Source organism: Microtus oregoni, unplaced genomic scaffold, assembly GCF_018167655.1.
Source record: "Microtus oregoni isolate MIOR12 unplaced genomic scaffold, Mior012 000004F_ref0000308, whole genome shotgun sequence".
NCBI classification, from domain to species: Eukaryota; Metazoa; Chordata; class Mammalia; order Rodentia; family Cricetidae; genus Microtus; species Microtus oregoni.
This window is the reverse complement of record NW_024543063.1, coordinates 22,705,188-22,723,404: the sequence shown is the minus strand read 5'-3', so window position 1 is coordinate 22,723,404 and position 18,217 is coordinate 22,705,188. Positions and strand designations below refer to the sequence as shown.

At 40.6% G+C, this 18,217-nt stretch overlaps 1 protein-coding gene across 4 annotated transcripts in view; it reads left to right on the top strand.

The window, feature by feature from the left end:
- The window catches only part of LOC121447007 (SPHK1 interactor, AKAP domain containing), a 153,963-nt gene that overhangs the window by 96,945 nt on the left and 38,801 nt on the right, over positions 1-18,217 (top strand). For 3 of the 4 annotated variants that reach the window (XM_041649980.1, XM_041649981.1, XM_041649978.1), the window contains 2 exons: positions 15,538-15,597; positions 17,723-17,857. In XM_041649980.1, the coding sequence (XP_041505914.1) occupies positions 15,538-15,597; positions 17,723-17,857 (195 nt within the window). The remainder of the gene's footprint in view (positions 1-15,537; positions 15,598-17,722; positions 17,858-18,217) is intronic. The other variant, XM_041649982.1, reaches the window with a different exon arrangement.

Genomic DNA, 18,217 nt, shown 5'->3' with positions numbered 1-18,217 from the left:
TCACAAACTGCTCAAATACCTCTTCAAAAAACATTTCAAATACATTTTTAAAACTTAGACAATTCAAGGAGGCAGAGAAGTTTGACAGCCTTGAGTGTAAATACAACTTGCATTCTGTTATGATTGCCACAATTATGTTGAAGTGATAACTGTATAGAAATACAATATTGTCCCAAAGAGTCAAGTGTGTCCCAGAATGGCTGACAAAATGACAGCATGCCGACCCTGAAGGAAAAGCATTCCTTTTAGTATCATCAGCCTAAACTACTAATCAGAGAAAATGGGACATTTTAAGAAGATAAATTGGAACCAGGATCCTGCATCTATCAGACGTCTTTTGCTTGCAGGAAGAAGACAGACAGTTTTCTTTCTTTGAAAGCATTGTAGGGATCAGCATTTTGATACTGTCAAATTAAGGGATCTTGTCATAGCTCCATGGGCAGATGGTTGCATTGTTCAAAGCAGCTGAAAAGAGCTGGTTGTCTTCAAAAATAAACCCTAAGTATATGTTTGATCATAAACAACATTCAAATGTCTAAATTATAAAGACAATTTGACACCCTACTTTTACTGAACTGTTCATAAGAACCAACTCTATATGAATAAAGGTTTTAGCTGACTTCAAGAAACATGGAAACATTATTAGCAGGGAAAGTCAAAGATTCTGTCTTCTGGCTAAAGTCCCTGGTGTCTAGCTTTCTGCCAGTGATTGCTCATGCTGAATACACAGCAGAGTGGTTTCTGCTTACTGTTTCATTTGCCTGTCTGAATAGTCTAAAATGTTGGCTGGAATTAATACAAAGCAACCTAAAGCTGTTCATACACGGTGTATATTTAATACTGACTGCCATCACCAGTTCTTCTTATGTGTTCCCAATTAAATCCCAAGTTCAAACTCATTTTTAACCTGATATGACATTACTGGTTTCATCTGACTTCATCTGTAAAATACATTTACCTCACAAAAGTTGTCATGATCTGTAGTTCAATAAAATATTTTCTATTACATTGTTTGATATTGGTGCCCACAAGTATAATTCAGTAAATGTACAGTTGGCAGACCTGCCAGACAAATCCATGGGAAGTTTATACATACACATCCACATAGAGAACTCATTTCAGGAGAGTTGTGAAAACACTTGATTTTTTTTTCATTTTTAATCATTCATTTTTTATTTTATTTATTTATTAAAGATTTCTGCCTCCTCCCTGCCACCACCTCCCATTTTCCTCCCCCTCCCCCAATCAAGTCCCCCTCCCTCGTCAGCCCAAAGAGCAATCAGGGTTCCCTGCCCTGTGGGAAGTCCAAGGACCACCCACCTCCATCCAGGTCTAATAAGGTGAGCATCCAAACTGCCTAGGCTCCCACAAAGCCAGTACGTGCAGTAGGATCAAAAACCCATTGCCATTGTTCTTGAGTTCTCAGTAGTCCTCATTGTCTGCTATGTTCAACGAGTCCGGTTTGCTCACATGCTTTTTCAGACCCAGGCCAGCTGGCCTTGGTGAGTTCCCAATAGAACATCCCCATTGTCTCAGTGTGTGGGTGCACCCCTTGCGGTCCTGAGTTCCTTGCTCCTGCTCTCTCTCCTTCTGCTCAGGAAATTCAGGATCAACTTACCCCTGGACCCAGCAATACCACTCATGGGAATATACCCAAGAGATGCCCTAACATACAGCAAAAGTATATGCTCAACTATGTTCAAAGCAGAATTGTTTGTAATAGCCAGAACCTGGAAACAACCTAGATGCCCTTCAACAGAAGAATGGATGAAGAAAGTATGGAATATATACACATTAGAGTACTACTCAGCAGTAAAAAACAATGACTTCTTGAATTTTGCATGCAAATGGATGGAAATAGAAAACACTATCCTGAGTAAGGTAAGCCAGACCCAAAAAGAGGAACATGGGATGTACTCACTCATATTTGGTTTCTAGCCATAAATATAGGACATTGAGACTATAATTCGTGATCCTAGAGAAGCTAAATAAGAAGGGGAACCCAAAGAAAAACATATAGTCATCCTCCTGAATATTAACCTTCATCAGGCGATGAAAGGAGACAGAGACAAAGACCCACATTGGAGCACCAGACAGAAATCTCGAGAACACTTGATTTTTGAAAAAGTCACAGTCAAATCTTTTTTTTTTCTTTTTTTCTTTTTTTTTTATTGAGAAAAAAGATTTCCTGCCTCCTCCCAGCCTCCCACTCCTCCCCCCTCCCCCCACTCCTCTCCCCGTCTCCCCACTCCTCTCCCCCTCCTATCCCCCTCCCTCTCAAGTCTGAAGAGCAGTCAGGGTTCCCTGCCCTGTGGAAAGTCCAAAGTCCTCCCCCCTCCGTCCTGGTCTAGGAAGGTGAACATCCAAACTGGCTAGGCTCCCACAAAGCCAGAACATGTAGTAGGATCAAAACCCAGTGCCATTGTCCTTGGCTTCTCAGCAGCCCTCATTGTCCGCCATGTTCAGAGAGTCCGGTTTTATCCCATGCTTTTTCAGTCACAGTCCAGCTGGCCTTGGTAAGCTCCCCATACATCAGCCCCACTGTCTCCGTCGGTGGGTGCACCCCTCTTGGTCCTGTCTTCCTTGCTCATCTTCTCCCTCCTTCTGTTCCTCATTGGGACTTTGGGAGCTCAGTCCAGTGCTCCAGTGTGGGTCTCTGTCTCTATTTCCATCCATCGCCAAATGAATGAATATGGTGATATGCAAAATATTCATCAGTATGGCTATAGGATAGGATCATTTCAGGTTCCCTATCTTCAGCTGCCCCAGGAACTAACTGGGGACCTTGCCTTGGGCACCTTGAAGCCGCTCTAGGTCCAAGTCTCTTCGCAACCCTAAGATGGCTCCCTTAATTAAGATATGTGCTTCCCTGCTCCCCTATCCAACCTTCCTTTATCCCAATCATCCCATTGCCTCAAGTTCTCCCCATCCTCCCCTTCTCACTTTTCTCTCCCCATCTCCCCTTACCCCCCCTCCCACCCACCCTAAAGATCGCGATTTTTTGCCTGGCAATCTTGTCTACTTCCCCTACCCAGTAGGATAGCTATATGTTTTTCTTTGGGTTCACCTTCTTATTTAGCTTCTTTGGGATATCAAATTATAGACTCACTGACCTTTATTTATGGCTAGAAACCAATTATGATTGAGTACATCCCATCTTCATCTTTTTGGGTCTGGGTTACCTCACTCAAGATAGTATTTTCTATTTCCATCCATTTGCATGCAAAATTTGAGAAGTCATTGTTTTTTACCGCTGAGTAGTACTCTAATGTGTATATATTCCACACTTTCTTCATCCATTCTTCCATTGAAGGGCATCTAGGTTGTTTCCAGGTTCTGGCTATTACAAACAATGCTGCTATGAACATCGTAGAGCATATACTTTTGTTGTATGATAAGGCCTTTCTTGGGTATATTCCCAAGAGTGGTATTGCTGGGTCCAGGGGTAGGTTGATCCCAAATTCCCTGAGAAAACGAAACACTGCTTTCCAAAGTGGTTGCACAAGTTTGCATTCCCACCAGCAATGGATGAGGGAACCCCTTCCTCCACAACCTCTCCAGCAGAGGCTATCATTGGTGTTTTTGATTTTAGCCAATCTGACAGGTGTAAGATGATATCTCAAAGTTGTTTTGATTTGCATTTCCCTGATCGCTAAGGAGGTTGAGCATGACCTTAAGTGTCTTTTGGCCATTTGAACTTCTTCTGTTGAGAATTCTCTGTTCAGATCAGTGCCCCATTTTTTAATTGGGTTAATTAGCATTTTAAAGTCTAGTTTCTTGAGTTCTTTATATATTTTGGAGATCAGACCTTTGTCTATTGCGGGGTTGGTGAAGATCTTCTCCCAGTCAGTGGGTTGCCTTTTTGTCTTAGTGACAGTGTCCTTTGCTTTACAGAAGCTTCTCAGTTTTAGTAGGCCCCATTTATTCAATGTTGCCCTTAATGTCTGTGCTGCTGGGGTTATACATAGGAAACGATCGCCTGTGCCCATCTGTTGTAGGGTACCTCCCAATTTCTCTTCTATCAGGTTCAGTGTGCTCGGACTGATACTGAGGTCTTTGATCCATTTGGACTTGAGTTTTGTGCATGGTGATAGATATGGGTCAATTTTTAGATAAATACCATATACCAAAGTTAAACCAGGACCAGGTGAACAATCTAAATAGTCCTGTTAGTCGCGAAGAATTAGAAGCTGTCATCAAAAACCTCCCTACCAAAAAAAGCCCAGGACCAGATGGTTTCAATGCGGAATTCTACCAGAATTTCCAAGAAGAGCTGATACTTATACTCCTTAATGTGTTTCACAATATAGAAACAGAAGAGTCATTGCCAAATTCCTTTTATGAAGCTACAGTCACTCTGATACCAAAACCACACAAAGACTCAACCAAGAAAGAGAATTACAGGCCAATCTCACTCATGAACATCGACGCAAAAATACTCAACAAAATACCGGCAAAATGTATTCAAGAACACATTAGAAAAATTATCCATAATGATCAAGTAGGCTTCATCCCAGAGAAGCAGGGCTGGTTCAACATATGAAAATCTATCAATGTAATCCATCATATAAATAAACTGAAAGAAAAAAAATCATATGATCATTTCATTAGATGCTGAAAAAGCTTTTGACAAAATTCAGCATCCCTTTATGATAAAAGTCTTGGAGAGAATAGGGATACAAGGGTCATACCTAAATATAATAAAAGCTATTTACAGCAAACCGACAGCTAACATCAAACTAAACGGAGAGAAACTCAAAGCCATCCCACTAAAATCAGGAACACGGCAAGGCTGTCCACTCTCTCCATACCTCTTCAATATAGTGCTTGAAGTTTTAGCAATAGCAATAAGACAACATAAGGGGATCAAGGGGATTCAAATTGGAAAGGAAGAAGTTAAACTTTCATTATTTGCAGATGATATGAAAGTGTACATATGTGACCCCAAAAACTCCACCAAAGAACTCCTAAAGCTGATAAACACCTTTAGTAATGTGGCAGGATACAAGATCAACTCCAAAAAATCAGTCGCCCTCTTATACACAAAGGATATGGAAGCAGAGAGGGAAATCAGAGAAGCATCACCTTTCACGATAGCCACAAATAGCATAAAATATCTTGGGGTAACTCTAACCAAGGAAGTGAAAGATCTATTTGACAAGAACTTTAAGGAACTGAAGAAAGAAATTGAAGAGGATACCAGAAAGTGGAAAGATCTCCCTTGCTCTTGGATTGGGAGGATCAACATAGTAAAAATGGCAATTCTACCAAAGGCAATTTATAGATTCAATGCAATCCCCATCAAGGTCCCATCAAAATTCTTCACAGATCTTGAGAGGACAATAATCAACTTTATATGGAAAAACAAAAAACCCAGGATAGCCAAAACAGTCTTATATAATAAAGGAACTTCTGCAGGCATTACCATCCCTGACTTCAAACTCTACTACAGAGCTACAGTATTGAAAACAGCTTGATATTGGTATAAAAACAGAGAAGTCGACCAATGGAGTCGTATAGAAGACCCAGATTCTAACCCACAAACCTTTGAACACCTCATTTTCGATAAAGGAGCTAAAAGTATACAATGGAAGAAAGAAAGCATCAAATCTTTAAAAACCTTATGAAGGCTTGATTCCTCTTTTCACACGGGATTCATTTCCAAAATACATCAGCAGTGTAACTTCGGCCTGAGCAACGGAATGACCTTTCTATTCCCCACAACATGAGGCCTTAGAGCCATAACATTCACTCTTTGTTTTAACAGTCAATTTTATATAGAGTCAATCCCCCAAAATTATACCTCCTGACAGACCACATCGGAATTTCAAAAGGATAGGAAGACACTGCCCTCGCCAGACAGACAGGTCTGGGTGTGGGTGAGTCCAGGATTCAGAGACATTTAGTAACTTTATCTAAGGATTTGGAATGTCAGGTATTTCTCCTCAGAAGCTGGCTCTTTCCTGGGTGGTGTCAACCTCTTCCTGGAGTGCTGCTTTATTAGGTTGTACCTGCCCTTTTTGTGATTTTGATATGCGTATTATCATTGTTTTGCCCATGGAATTTTTTAAACCATGTCTGTAAAAACTATAAACCTGCTGGAAATTGAAAAGTTTCTGCACCCCAATAAACCTCTCTGCTGACACAGTAATCCAAACCAGATCAAATCAAACTGAATTAGAAAAAAAACTGGTTAAATGGATATGAATGCTTTCAGGTGGCCTTCCAGTCCCCCAGAGATGAGAACAAGAAGGAACACTGGAAAACAATGTGTTTGTTCTCTGGGGAGCAGTTTAAATACCCTGTGGAAGTGGTCTTGAGCATCTCTGGGGAGGGGTTACTGTTTACAGGGCTTTCTCAGAGGTGGAATCTGGACTGAGGCAACCCCCAGGGGAGAGTTTTGGGATGGAACTTTCGCCTAAACATCCCCGACTCTTTGGGTATAGGGGCACCAGCTCAAGTCTGAGTACTTCCTGCAGGCATTGGGTAAGGTGGGAGAGGTGAGAGTTGGGAGTTCGCTTGTGGGATCATGCACAGTGAGAGATGTGGCTGGAGAGGCATCTGGTTAACTGCCATCCTGGAGACTTTAGGCATCTGTTCCATGAGGGAGATAAGAAGGCAGGTGACTAGAAGAAAAAATAGTTATTATCAGCCTTATGAATGAGGCTAGCCATAAGGGTCATTAACTGCCAGAAAGAATGGGACAGAGAAGTGCCCTGGTTGCATAGGGGAGGCAAGGGTGGATGACTGAGACACAAGAGCAGATATGTCCTTTAAATCCAGATTTTAGTTGCTGGGTAGGTGTCCATTTGAGCCAGGAGAGGTGGTACCAATGGTGAAATTTTAAGAACTAGTATAGATGCTGGTGTTATTTGAAGAGCCCTTTATAAAATGGTCTTGACCCAGGCAGGAGGAGTGACCTGTAAAATATGCTAAAAAATACATGGGATTATAACAGGCTCTGGAGACTGTTAGTTTTTACCAGATCAGATTTCTTGATACAGCAGCAGAACTTTTCCCAGGAACCTGCAGGTATCTGTAAGACAGCTGGAACAGATTTACATCTTGGTGTCATAACAAAAAACTGTTGCTTTAGGTTAAAAGGGCATCAACATTTTAGAAGACAACTTCTGAACCTCTGAAAATACATCTAAAACCTGTTAATTATGGACTATAAAGCCCATGAAAGAGGCACACCTATTTATATTTTTAAGAGGAAACTTAACAAATGAAGTAATGAACTACCGGTACCTTAAGTCATCAAATGGCATCAGACAGATTTGACAGGGATAAAAAAATGAGCAGAATTGAGACAGTTTTAGCTATACAGGCAATCCGAACTCTCTCCGTGGTCTTTGGCTAATACTAGTCTTAGAAGCAGTATTTGCCTTTAGCTGCTGAGTCCAGGAGGCCTGAAGATTTTTCTGTAGGGGTAGGGTTTAGTCTACCTGTCTTGGCAGGATGAGCCAATCTATCCCCCAGTGTAGTGTCCAGGAAGCTAATGAGGTGAACGGCAGCTTTTTGCTGTGTGGGTGGCTTTGCCATACCCAAAGGCAAGCCTCCAGGCAAAAGGCCTTCTGCACCCATGCGTCTTCTTGGAGGAGCTATAGGATGCTTCAGGAGCTGGCATGTCTCTCTATCATAAGAAACTCTTTTGTTAAATGCCATACTCTCACATCTGTAAAGGCACTTGAGAATCAGGGTACCATTACCTATCAGATATATCTAAATTAAACATAAGTTAAATTTGGGCATAAAGTTTACCCAATCAGCTACAGCTTAGCAGTGTCAGTAGAGGGAAGAAGAGTAGCAGGACTATTTTAATAAACCCATGCATATTGGACATAGAACGTCTCCTTGGTCAGACTAGCACACATGGATACTCTTACCAAAGATGGCACTGAGGTTTTTACTTTTACCTTTATGAAAAATGGCAGCTATCCAAGTGTTTGTATTTTTCCAGAGTTTATATATTTTTTTGAGTTACAGGTTTTACAGATTTTAAAACAAGCACACATACACACACAGATATAAAACAAGCATGCTATAGCCACATTATTCATACATATATATTAACAAACTAAGGAAACATTTTTAGGAGCCTGTGTCAGTTGACCAACTTAAAAATTTTGGAGTAGGCTGCTGAAGCTAGGTGAGTACATGGGTGATCCCATTAAGGACAGAACACCTGTGCAGCTCAGAGGGTAAGGACAGGGGGAGTGGATCCATTGTAGGGAGAATCCCAGCATGACCAGATTACATGCCAGGATGCAGGGAGTGGGATGGGGAAGGGGAGCTGGAGCACAACATCCAGAAACCACGGGCACATGGGGGGTTGTTTACTTGTTTACATGTTGGCAAAAATTTTAGGCACTAAGGACATATGGTTCCAATTTAAAGAGATTTTGTAAAATGCAGCCCAAGGGCATTTGAGGATCAGACCTCAAATTTGTTAAGTACCGGTTTTGCAAGTCCAAACCCAAAGCTTAAAGGCAATACATCCACTGTAGTAGGTAGACTTTGGGTCAAAAAACCAGAGTGGTGTGAGAAATGTCTTGAAAGGACATCTCCTGACAAAGGAACCTCAGAGGACAAGGCAGGTCCTTGTCCTGGTCAGGTTGGACACCTGGCACAACTGTGTCTTCAACAGGACAGCCCAAAAATTGTATGACCTCTAAAGGCAATGACTTGAAAATCGAAACTTACCCAGAGGAAGCCAATCTTAGCCTGCTGGACAGCAGGTGCAGGGGAAGGTGGTGTCCCAACACGTGGCTCTGGGCTGGTGGGAAGAACAGCCCCCTTGGTGGGATCTCCAGAAGAAAAGTTTCTGCACCTTGATAAACCTCTACTGACACAATGATTCAAATCAAACTGAATTTTAATGGATACCAATGCTCCCTAGCGGTCTTCAAGCCCTACCCACCCCCCAGAGATGAGACCTGGAAAAAAGACTGGATAACCACGAGTTTATTCTGGGAGGGGGCAATTTAAATACCCAGTGGGAGTGGTCTTGAGCATCTCTGGGGAGGGGTCATCATTTTGTGGGCTTTCTCAGAGGTAGAGTCTGGACTGAGGCAACTCCCAGGGAGGGGTCTTGGGATGAAACTTCCACCTAAACAGAGATGGCCTCTTCCCTGTCTTCTTCTTCTCACTCCTTCTTCACTTAAAGTAATAAAGAGCATGTAGAGGTAGCGTACATGAGTTTATGCAATTTATCCTCAGATCCAATGAGCCACGTTTTTGCTTGCCATAATGAATCCTAGTTGGACCCTATGGGGGTGCTGAAGCTGGTACTCAAGGCCCTGAATAATTTGAATACATCTTAATGTCACCTCTTTCTCACATCAGGTTTATCAGTTTTTCACTGCACCTGCCCCAAGACACACAACTACATACTAGACAACAAATTTCACAGGCATGGCTATAAGCCTGTAATCCCATTTCTGAGGCTGGAAAAGAATTAAGGTGTGGGAGGGTCAGGATCAAGGTGCTTAACACTGGAAAGAAAGGAAAGTTCCAGGTTCATTAAAAGACCCTGTTTCAATGGGAAAGGCATACAAAAACAGGAAAAATCAATATTATGTTCACTGTGCATACACACACATGCACAATATAATTGAGATTGTTTGTCTAAATTCACACTAAGAAACAGGATATTGTCTATGAACATTTATAGTTTTTCTATAGAGAGATCAGATCATAGCATGAGATCATTTTCTTGCTGACATTTATTCCTACAATTTCTGTACTAACACTGACAAGAACATAAGGACAATTTAAGAGACAATGGAACGGCTTGTGAATACAACCTTCAGAGTCCAACCACAGAGGCAGCCCTGCTGAGCATGCTCAGGTGGGCAGGATCTGAGCTCCCTTGGGACCATGAGTTTCCATCTGCTTCAGCCAATTGCAAGCAGCAGATATAACAAAGAACTCGCACAGACACAAGCAAATGCATTTTACATGAAGAGAAAGGAGCTGGAGTTCCAAGAAAAACATTACTGCTTTTACTGTCTCCTCGTTGCCAATTATTGTTCTCGTATAGTTTCTTGTTTGCTGTGCCTGTGTCTTTAGCAAATCTTCACATGCAGAAAGGTAAAGCTAGTCTAAGTACTTTACGCCATTGCCAGTTGCTAGATTAATGTGCCTCCAGTTAATTCTCCTTTGAGGTGTCCACCATTTTTCTCTGTCATTGTTACTCTGCTGAGGCCACTTTAGTTCATCACATAATCAGGAGAATTGACTGACATGGTTTCTGCCCCCTCTGGTAGGTATTCTTACCACTTGAGAGATGGCTTCCACTTCATCCATTAATCCATTCACACTGGGCCGGAAGATTGCTTAGCAGTTAAGAACACTTGCTGCTCTTTCAAGGGAGCAGAGTTTAGTCTTCATCACCCACATACAGTTCAGAATTGCCTGAAAATCCAAGAGTAGATGATTCAACACCCTACTCTGGCTTCCAGGGGCACCCAAACTCTCTCAGTTGTATACACACACACACACACACACACACACACACACACACAACAATAAATCATTTAAAAAGAAAGAATTTACTAAGCATCTACCAAGTGACAAACCTGAGTTTGTGATAAGAACTGAAAACACAGCTGAGGAGCAGTGCCTTGGTCCTGATTAAGAACCACGGAAGATAGACCATATTCAATGAAACAGAAATTCTGTAAACACAACCACCTTTTGCCAGATCCTTCCTGGGCTCACGTAGCATACTTATATTTGTTCACTCAGGTATTTTGCTTGAGAGCTCTGTAGCATCTGATCAAGTAAGGAGATGAGCCAGCAAGGAAGTTGAGCCTCTATTGTCCACTAGCTGGTATCTACTGCAGCCACAGCCCCTGACACCATCACTGCTGCAAAGCATTCTCTAGCCTGCAGAATTGGAGCACAAAAAAAAAAAAAAAAAACCTTGACTTTTCTAGTTTATTCACACAGAACGAGTCTAACAATGCCCTCATGGAACTTTATTTTACCTTCTCCTTACCAAATGTTCCCACCACAAGCTACAAGCTGTCCAGTTGGGAAACATCCAGCGCTCTCTCAGCACTTACGATGCAATGAGTGCAACATGAAATGTCGGTTTCCTCTTTCACTCAACTCCTTTAAAATGCCAACCGACGCCCGGAGTTTCCACTGTGTCAGAAGAAAGGAATTCTGCTCAGAAGTCCTCTTTCTTTGGGCTTCACCGCTCTGAATTCTCCTCCCCTAGAGCTGAATACAAAGCCTCTCCCTGGATCATTGTTCAGTGGATGTAAATCATGGAAAGGTCATCCATTCATTATATGAACTTTCCCCCTGTGCTCACCTCTGTAGTGATATTTCATTAGTAGTTTAATAAATAAAGCTTGCCTGATGATAGGAGAGTAAAACAGCTGCACTGATCAGCCTTACAGACCAGGCAGTGGTGGCACATACCTTTAATCCAAGTAACCACACTAGTTTGCCATAGAAACTGGGTGGTAGTGGTGCACGCCTTTAATCCCAGCACTAGGGGAATAAAAGAGAAGAGACAGCTTTCAGACAGAGTCTCATTCTGAGATTCCTGGAGGCAGGATGGCCATTTCGGACAGAGGTAGAGGTAAGAGCCAGTGACTGATTTTTTGCTTTTCTGACCTTCAGTTTAAACCCCAATAACTGCCTCTGGGTTTTTTATTAATCATGCTACAAATTTATCTTCTCTGGGATACCATTTGTGACTGAGCCTATGCTTCTATCTTCCTTTTCCAGTCCACACCGCCCTTCCTTCACCTTTGCCTTATCTTATAATGTTGCTTGTCATTTTAGCGGTGTGTTCTCCTTCCAGATACCTAACTCCACAAGAACAAGAAAAGCACCTGCCTTCTGTGCACAGAGGCCAAAACCCATATACCTCAGAGAGGATGAGTACTTAGTCTCTCAAAGCTTGCTACTCCATACCTACCATTTCCCAGCTCTTCTATATAGAGATTTGCAGTCTTACTTAGGGGAGAGCATGAATGGATGACTGAGTCCCAAGGAAAGGACCTGAAGTCACAGGGAGTTAGATTTGTAAACAGTCCAGTCACACGGGCCATTTCCACAGGGAGTAGAAAACTGTAAAACTGCCACGGGTACACCTGCAAAGTGCTTTGCAAAAGCAGAGGTTCTACTTCCAAGGTCCTGGACTAAAGACAAGCAACATTCGCAAATGATTTGTGAGGTCTGGCACTAGAGAGATTGGATGGGGTTATAGTTAGGAGATACACTCTATGTGGCTTTGGGACATTCCATATACACTTAAAGAATTGCTAGCCACCTGCAAGAAGGAATGGCTCTCAAGGATATTCTTACTATAGAAGGGGACAACTAAACCAAAAGCCATGCCATGATGGAGTCAGATCAGAGATTGTAGGCCCATATTTTTGGATGGCACAAAAGCCATAGGCCTGGTCTGAGATGGTCACATAGCTCTGCAGACAAGCTGTCTCTGACTAACAATAGTCGGGATATGCTGCTCCTTCTCTTTTGTTATAAATGTAGATCGCCTGAGGAGAGGTGTTGGCTGAAGCGGGTGGTCAGGAAGTTGTTGCTTCTTTCTTTGTAAGATATCTTTGTAAGGATATCTTATAGAGATGCTAATTCATGCCTATGTGACAGCTAGCATACAGGTTGAATACAGATGTGATTAAAGGTCATTCACCTGTTACCTAGGAGACAACCTAATGTGTTTTCCTGCTCAATTTATGTGATGATATATAAGCTGTTTGGAGAATAAACAAGGGAGATCTTTGGGAGATCATCAGGAGAAAAGACCCTGAGATGCCCTTCCATCATGACCATGTAAACTGTGTCTGATTATTCCTCGCAACTCCGTACCAGTCCAGTTAGGGAAAAGAATTATCTGTATTGGACCCACACAGCCTCCAACAGAGATCATATCCATGTTGGTACATACTCCATTTCTCAATACAATTCCAAGCACAAGACTGAAGTGAGCAGAGCTTGCATATGTAAAATTTCCCAGTCATCAGTATGAAAAATATAAACGCAAAATAGTTTTTCAGCAAACCCAAAGTCCTCTCTGGTAAGGAATTTACCCAGTACCATACCATCAATACTTATAAATGAACTATGCATTTTTCTCATACTTATCAAAATCTCACAACAATTACTCCAAGTTCTTATGTTTATAAAGCAAAAAAGCATAATAATCCTATAAAGCAGCAAAACTGTAATAATTCAGGCATGAAAGGAACTATTTGACAGCTCCCCACTAAAATGGAAATTAAACTAAAAAACAGTAAGAGGGTTTATAAATAAGAATTTGAGTAGCTGAAAAACAGTCACTAGACCATATGAAAACAAGGCTTGGGTATGTCTTTACTCTTCATGGGGAAGATACTTTTCTAAAATTGCTGCTAAATGAAAGGGGTAATTAAAGACAATTCCAGCTATTATTTGGTCTCTGGATTTGAACTCAAGCTTGTGTTACAAGCTGTGTGCCCACTAAACCATCTTCCCTGTACCTACACCTAAGTTTTACTGATAATTTATTTACAAAAAAATTATTTTTATACCTAATAATGTCTTATTATTCTTTTTATTGAATAAATTTTCCCTTAACAATGTATATATATATATATGTGTGTGTGTGTGTGTGTGTGTGTGTGTGTGTGTGTGTGTGTATATATAGGAAGTATATATGTGCGTACATATATGTGAATATATACATATGTATGTGTGTATATAATGTGTGTGTTTATATATTATAGATTAGGCCCTAAAATCCTTACTCAATATCCTACCACAAAGATACAGAAACAAAAGTATTCCATGCCAGATTTAAGCAGGTTGTTGACATACATCAGCAAAATGTCATATCACACCCCACAGCAGATGAATGAATTTGTCTTTTTATAACTGAAGTTTGTATTGGAGGGCAGATAATCACTATCATAAATAGCTTTCGTTGGTCTCTGTTCTGCCTTTTCCCACTGTGATACTTGATAATGAGAATTTTGTGATGTACAAAGGAAAGGCAATGGGCCTTTTTAAAGGTGAGTGGAGAATCATCAAATTAATTCAGCATCTGCAGTGCTGATAGTGTGTTATTAAACCCCTGAGCGCTAATGGATATTGAACAAATTTTCCAAGGTCAAAGTTCCAATTACTCTTTGAATCCTCAAATGTTTCTAAATCGTGAAACCTTTCTGATTTCCATCTACTGTGCATGCAATGTATTATCTGCAAAGGGACGCATGACCCATGACTCCCAACTTTCCATTTAACCCTGAGGAAACAGGGTTTGAATGAAAATGAAGGAGCATTTTATGGCCTTATCTCACTCTGATACCAACGAGCTGAATCAACAAGTATCTACTATACCATATGATGCAATGCAGGGATCATGTGAACCTGTAAAGCTTGGGGGAAATCTCTTGTCTGGAAGCTGAGCAGTGGTAGTCTGTTCCATGCTGGTTTCTAAGACTTTCCATTGTTGACCTTTTTTTTTTTTTTTTAATCTCAAAAGGAAAAGAGTGGATTCTGAGAAACCATGACCTTGTATCAACCAACTGAGATCAGAAGGCTCCACAGATCTGCAAGCATCTAATAAGATCACACATCTTATCAAAATTCTAAAGATGTTCTCTGTTTGACACATTCAAATCAAGGAGTGAAGAATAAAAATATTTCAAAAATTTTGAGGGATATAAAACTTCATTCCTCTCATCTCATTTGATATCATCATTCTATGATTTTATTTTTAGCACTTCCTTTTCTCCAAGGCTGGGCTACAATCAACTCTTTCTCTGTTACCTGACACTGGGTTTTATCTCCAAGCACTATGCCTATTATCTATGGACATCCTCCTCACTCCCTGCCTAAAAGAACTTTTCTAACTTTCCTAAACCAAATTTATCTCTTGGAAATTTTTCCTTAATCCTTTCTCCAACCCCACCCTAGTGCTCATAATATTTACCTACCTGTATAATATGCTGGAAATTAGAAATTTTAATTTGAGTAAGTTATTTCAATGTTGTTTGAAATTCATATTTAGTAATGCACCCATTATTTTAAACTAACTGATTTAGACATTTATCTGAGATGAACAACTAAGAAGCAACCTTAATAAAACTAGATAAATTAAAATAAACTCAGTACCCAGGGAGTGTGAACCCATTATCACACATTGTGCTGGGAGAAATGTAGAAAATTACTCATGATTTATAAGCTCTTTACTTTGTTTCTTTCATTTTCTTTTCTATTTCATGGGATTTGATAATAACATAAACCTGAAGATTATTCTCTAACTCATGCAAAACCAGGAATTGTTTGACTATGTTGGTCATTGAAAGGAAGGCATTTCCTATAAGAATTGAGACCGAGAATGGGGCTGGCAATCTTTGTAGAGCCCCAAACCGAAGTGATGGTCTCTATGTCAAGCTACATAAAATTCTTAAGACTTTAAAACTTTCTACAACTGTATTTTAGAAACTTTTTATTATAACAGGATGCATAGATTCTTCACATAATTGATTGTTTTGCTTTCTTTTTCAGGTCTGCTTTGTGAATCTGGATGTAAACAAGGATGCCTGCAGCACAGAGAACCTGCAACAGGTAATACCTGGACCTGGAGCCCTCCAGGAGCCTGTGATGAAGGCTAGACCCTGTCATCTATGATGTGCTCTGTAGAAGCGTAGATGGTTTCATCACTGCCCATTTCCTCAACCTTGCTCTGTACCTGTTGCCCCATATACATACATGTATATACATATATATATATGTATATACATGTATGTATATGTGTGTATATACATATATGTGTGTGTATATATATGTGTGTATATACATATATGTGTGTGTGTGTATGTATGTATGTTTGAGAGCCACTTTTCCCTGCCTGCAAAACTGCTCAGGAACGCACCTCCCCTTGCCTGTCAGCATCCTAAAGTGACTATTTCTGTCCTTGCTTCACTTTCACACCACAGTCTGGCATGCCTTTGCCTAGGTTTCTTATAATTCGGGTGAAGGTAGCCAGCCCTTTCCCCTGGCTCCCAGGATTACTTCTTTCCCATTCTTTTCATTAAATCTTGCCCAAGTCTTATCTCAACTGTGTTTTCATTGTCTTACCCACACCATGAGCTTGAATATTTTGCACCTCATAGCAGCCAACTTCCCCAGACCCATTCAAGGTTGAGAACTGGTGTAACTGCATTAAATTCTTGAATGTCTGTTCAGTTCCTTAGAGGCTGAGCATGCCTGTGGTACAACGAAAGGACTTAAGTAAAGTCACAGTTTGTCACTACATGCCCAATACTGAGAGGCTTTACCTCATTTGATAAAACAGCATGTTTGCAATTGGATTATCACACAACAATACACACATGCCTCACTTAACTGATACTAGGCACACAGTGATTCAGGACCCAGTCACAGTGCATGCAGAACCTGAGATTATTCAGTGCTTCTACATGTTTCCTTGGTATAGTTGAATCAAGTTATTCACAGGTATTATTCACTAGAAACTTTCACCAGGTTCCAAATATTGTTCCCTGGGTAGCTCTAAAGGTTTCACAGAGAATCGTGCATGTAGCTTTATTCAATGGAGTTAGTATGTAGAGTCCTTCAGAAAGAGGACAGAGAGGGCAGAAGCAGATTCCCATCATAGTAACTGTGTTTCCATAATTTATAGAATGACTTAAGAGAGTTTCCAGTTATGGATTTTCTTTCACAGATGATATGATTGGTGCAACTTACCATTTTCTAGGCCATAGGCTAGTTATGACTACACGAAAGTAATTATGGCATCTCATTCACATAGGAATCTGTTCAGGATTAAATGGAATAGGATGTCACATATGCAGGCTTTACCAAACTGCTTAGAACATAGTCAAAGCAAAATCAGCACTGGATATGATTTTTTTATTATTGAGTTTAGGGGAATAGAAGATTGCTAGCAAGAGGAAAAAATATTTCCAAACTAATGTTTATTCCTATTGTGTAATAGGAATTGTCAAACTTCACTTTGAAAAACTTGAAGTCAGAGGCTTAGTCAAGCTTAAATGCTCTATTCTTCTCATCTAATTTGAAACAGATTCTTTTCTAGATTTCAAGGATTTTAATATTTTTATATTTTGAGCTTATAATATAATTAAATCATTTCCTAGTTTCCTTCTCATCCCTCAATTCCTCCCATGCACACCTGCCTGTTCTCATTCAAATTCATGGTCTTGTTTGATTGATGGTGGTGGTGATATAGTGTGTGTGTGTGTGTGTGTGTGTGTGTATGTGATGTCTTTCATGGATGACTATTTGTTATTAGACAGTTGGGTTTTTCCCTGAGAATACTATTTATCCTGCTCTCAACATTCCATGGCTGCCTGCAGTCCTCTGCCTAGGGTTGAGACCTGAGCTTTTTCTCCTTGTCAGCACATCTATTGGTGCCATCCTTGTTCAGGTCAGGTTTAGACAGTCACGTTGGTGGCACTTCATAGGTGTAGCTTCTCTGACATTTCTAGGAGAAATAATCTCACAGCAAACTTCTTGTTCCACTTCCTTCCACAGTCTTTCTGCCTGACTCTTCTACAATGATCCTTGAGTCTTAGGTGCAGGAGTTGTGATACAAGGATCTATAGACTAAGCAGCTAATATATCTATATTCTAACTAATAAATAATTTTTGTAGATGGAATAGTTTGGGAGTATAAAAGAATCCTCTGAACTAACAAAGTCTTACCCCACAGAAACTGCTCAATGTCTCACCAGACCTTCCAAAACTCATTAACTCCATGAATGTCCAACAGCCGAAAGAAAATGAAATTGTCCTCCTCAGTGGATTAGCCTCTGGAAACCTCCAGGCAGATTTTGACGTTTCACAGGTAAGGTGCATAGTTCTCAATCAACTAGTCACTTAGTGATAAACTTTTCTGTAGTCAAATAGATATGACCCCAAACAGATGCTGTGCATGAGCTGTAGTAGAAGAGCCCATGGTGACTCTGTATTTGATACTGGCCTTTATCCCAGTGTCTCCCACACAGCACCACTCAGAGATTGATAGGTTTTTTTTCCCTCTGCATCAATTCTCAGATCCTCAGAGTTGTTTCACTGGGACTTGAGCAGATCCTGGGTTATTTCACTTTCTGGTCTACAAGGCCTCACTTAATATTCAAAATCAGAATCTTCTCCTCTTTTAGGAACAAACCCAGAATTCTAGTAAGCATCCTCTGATTATCATACC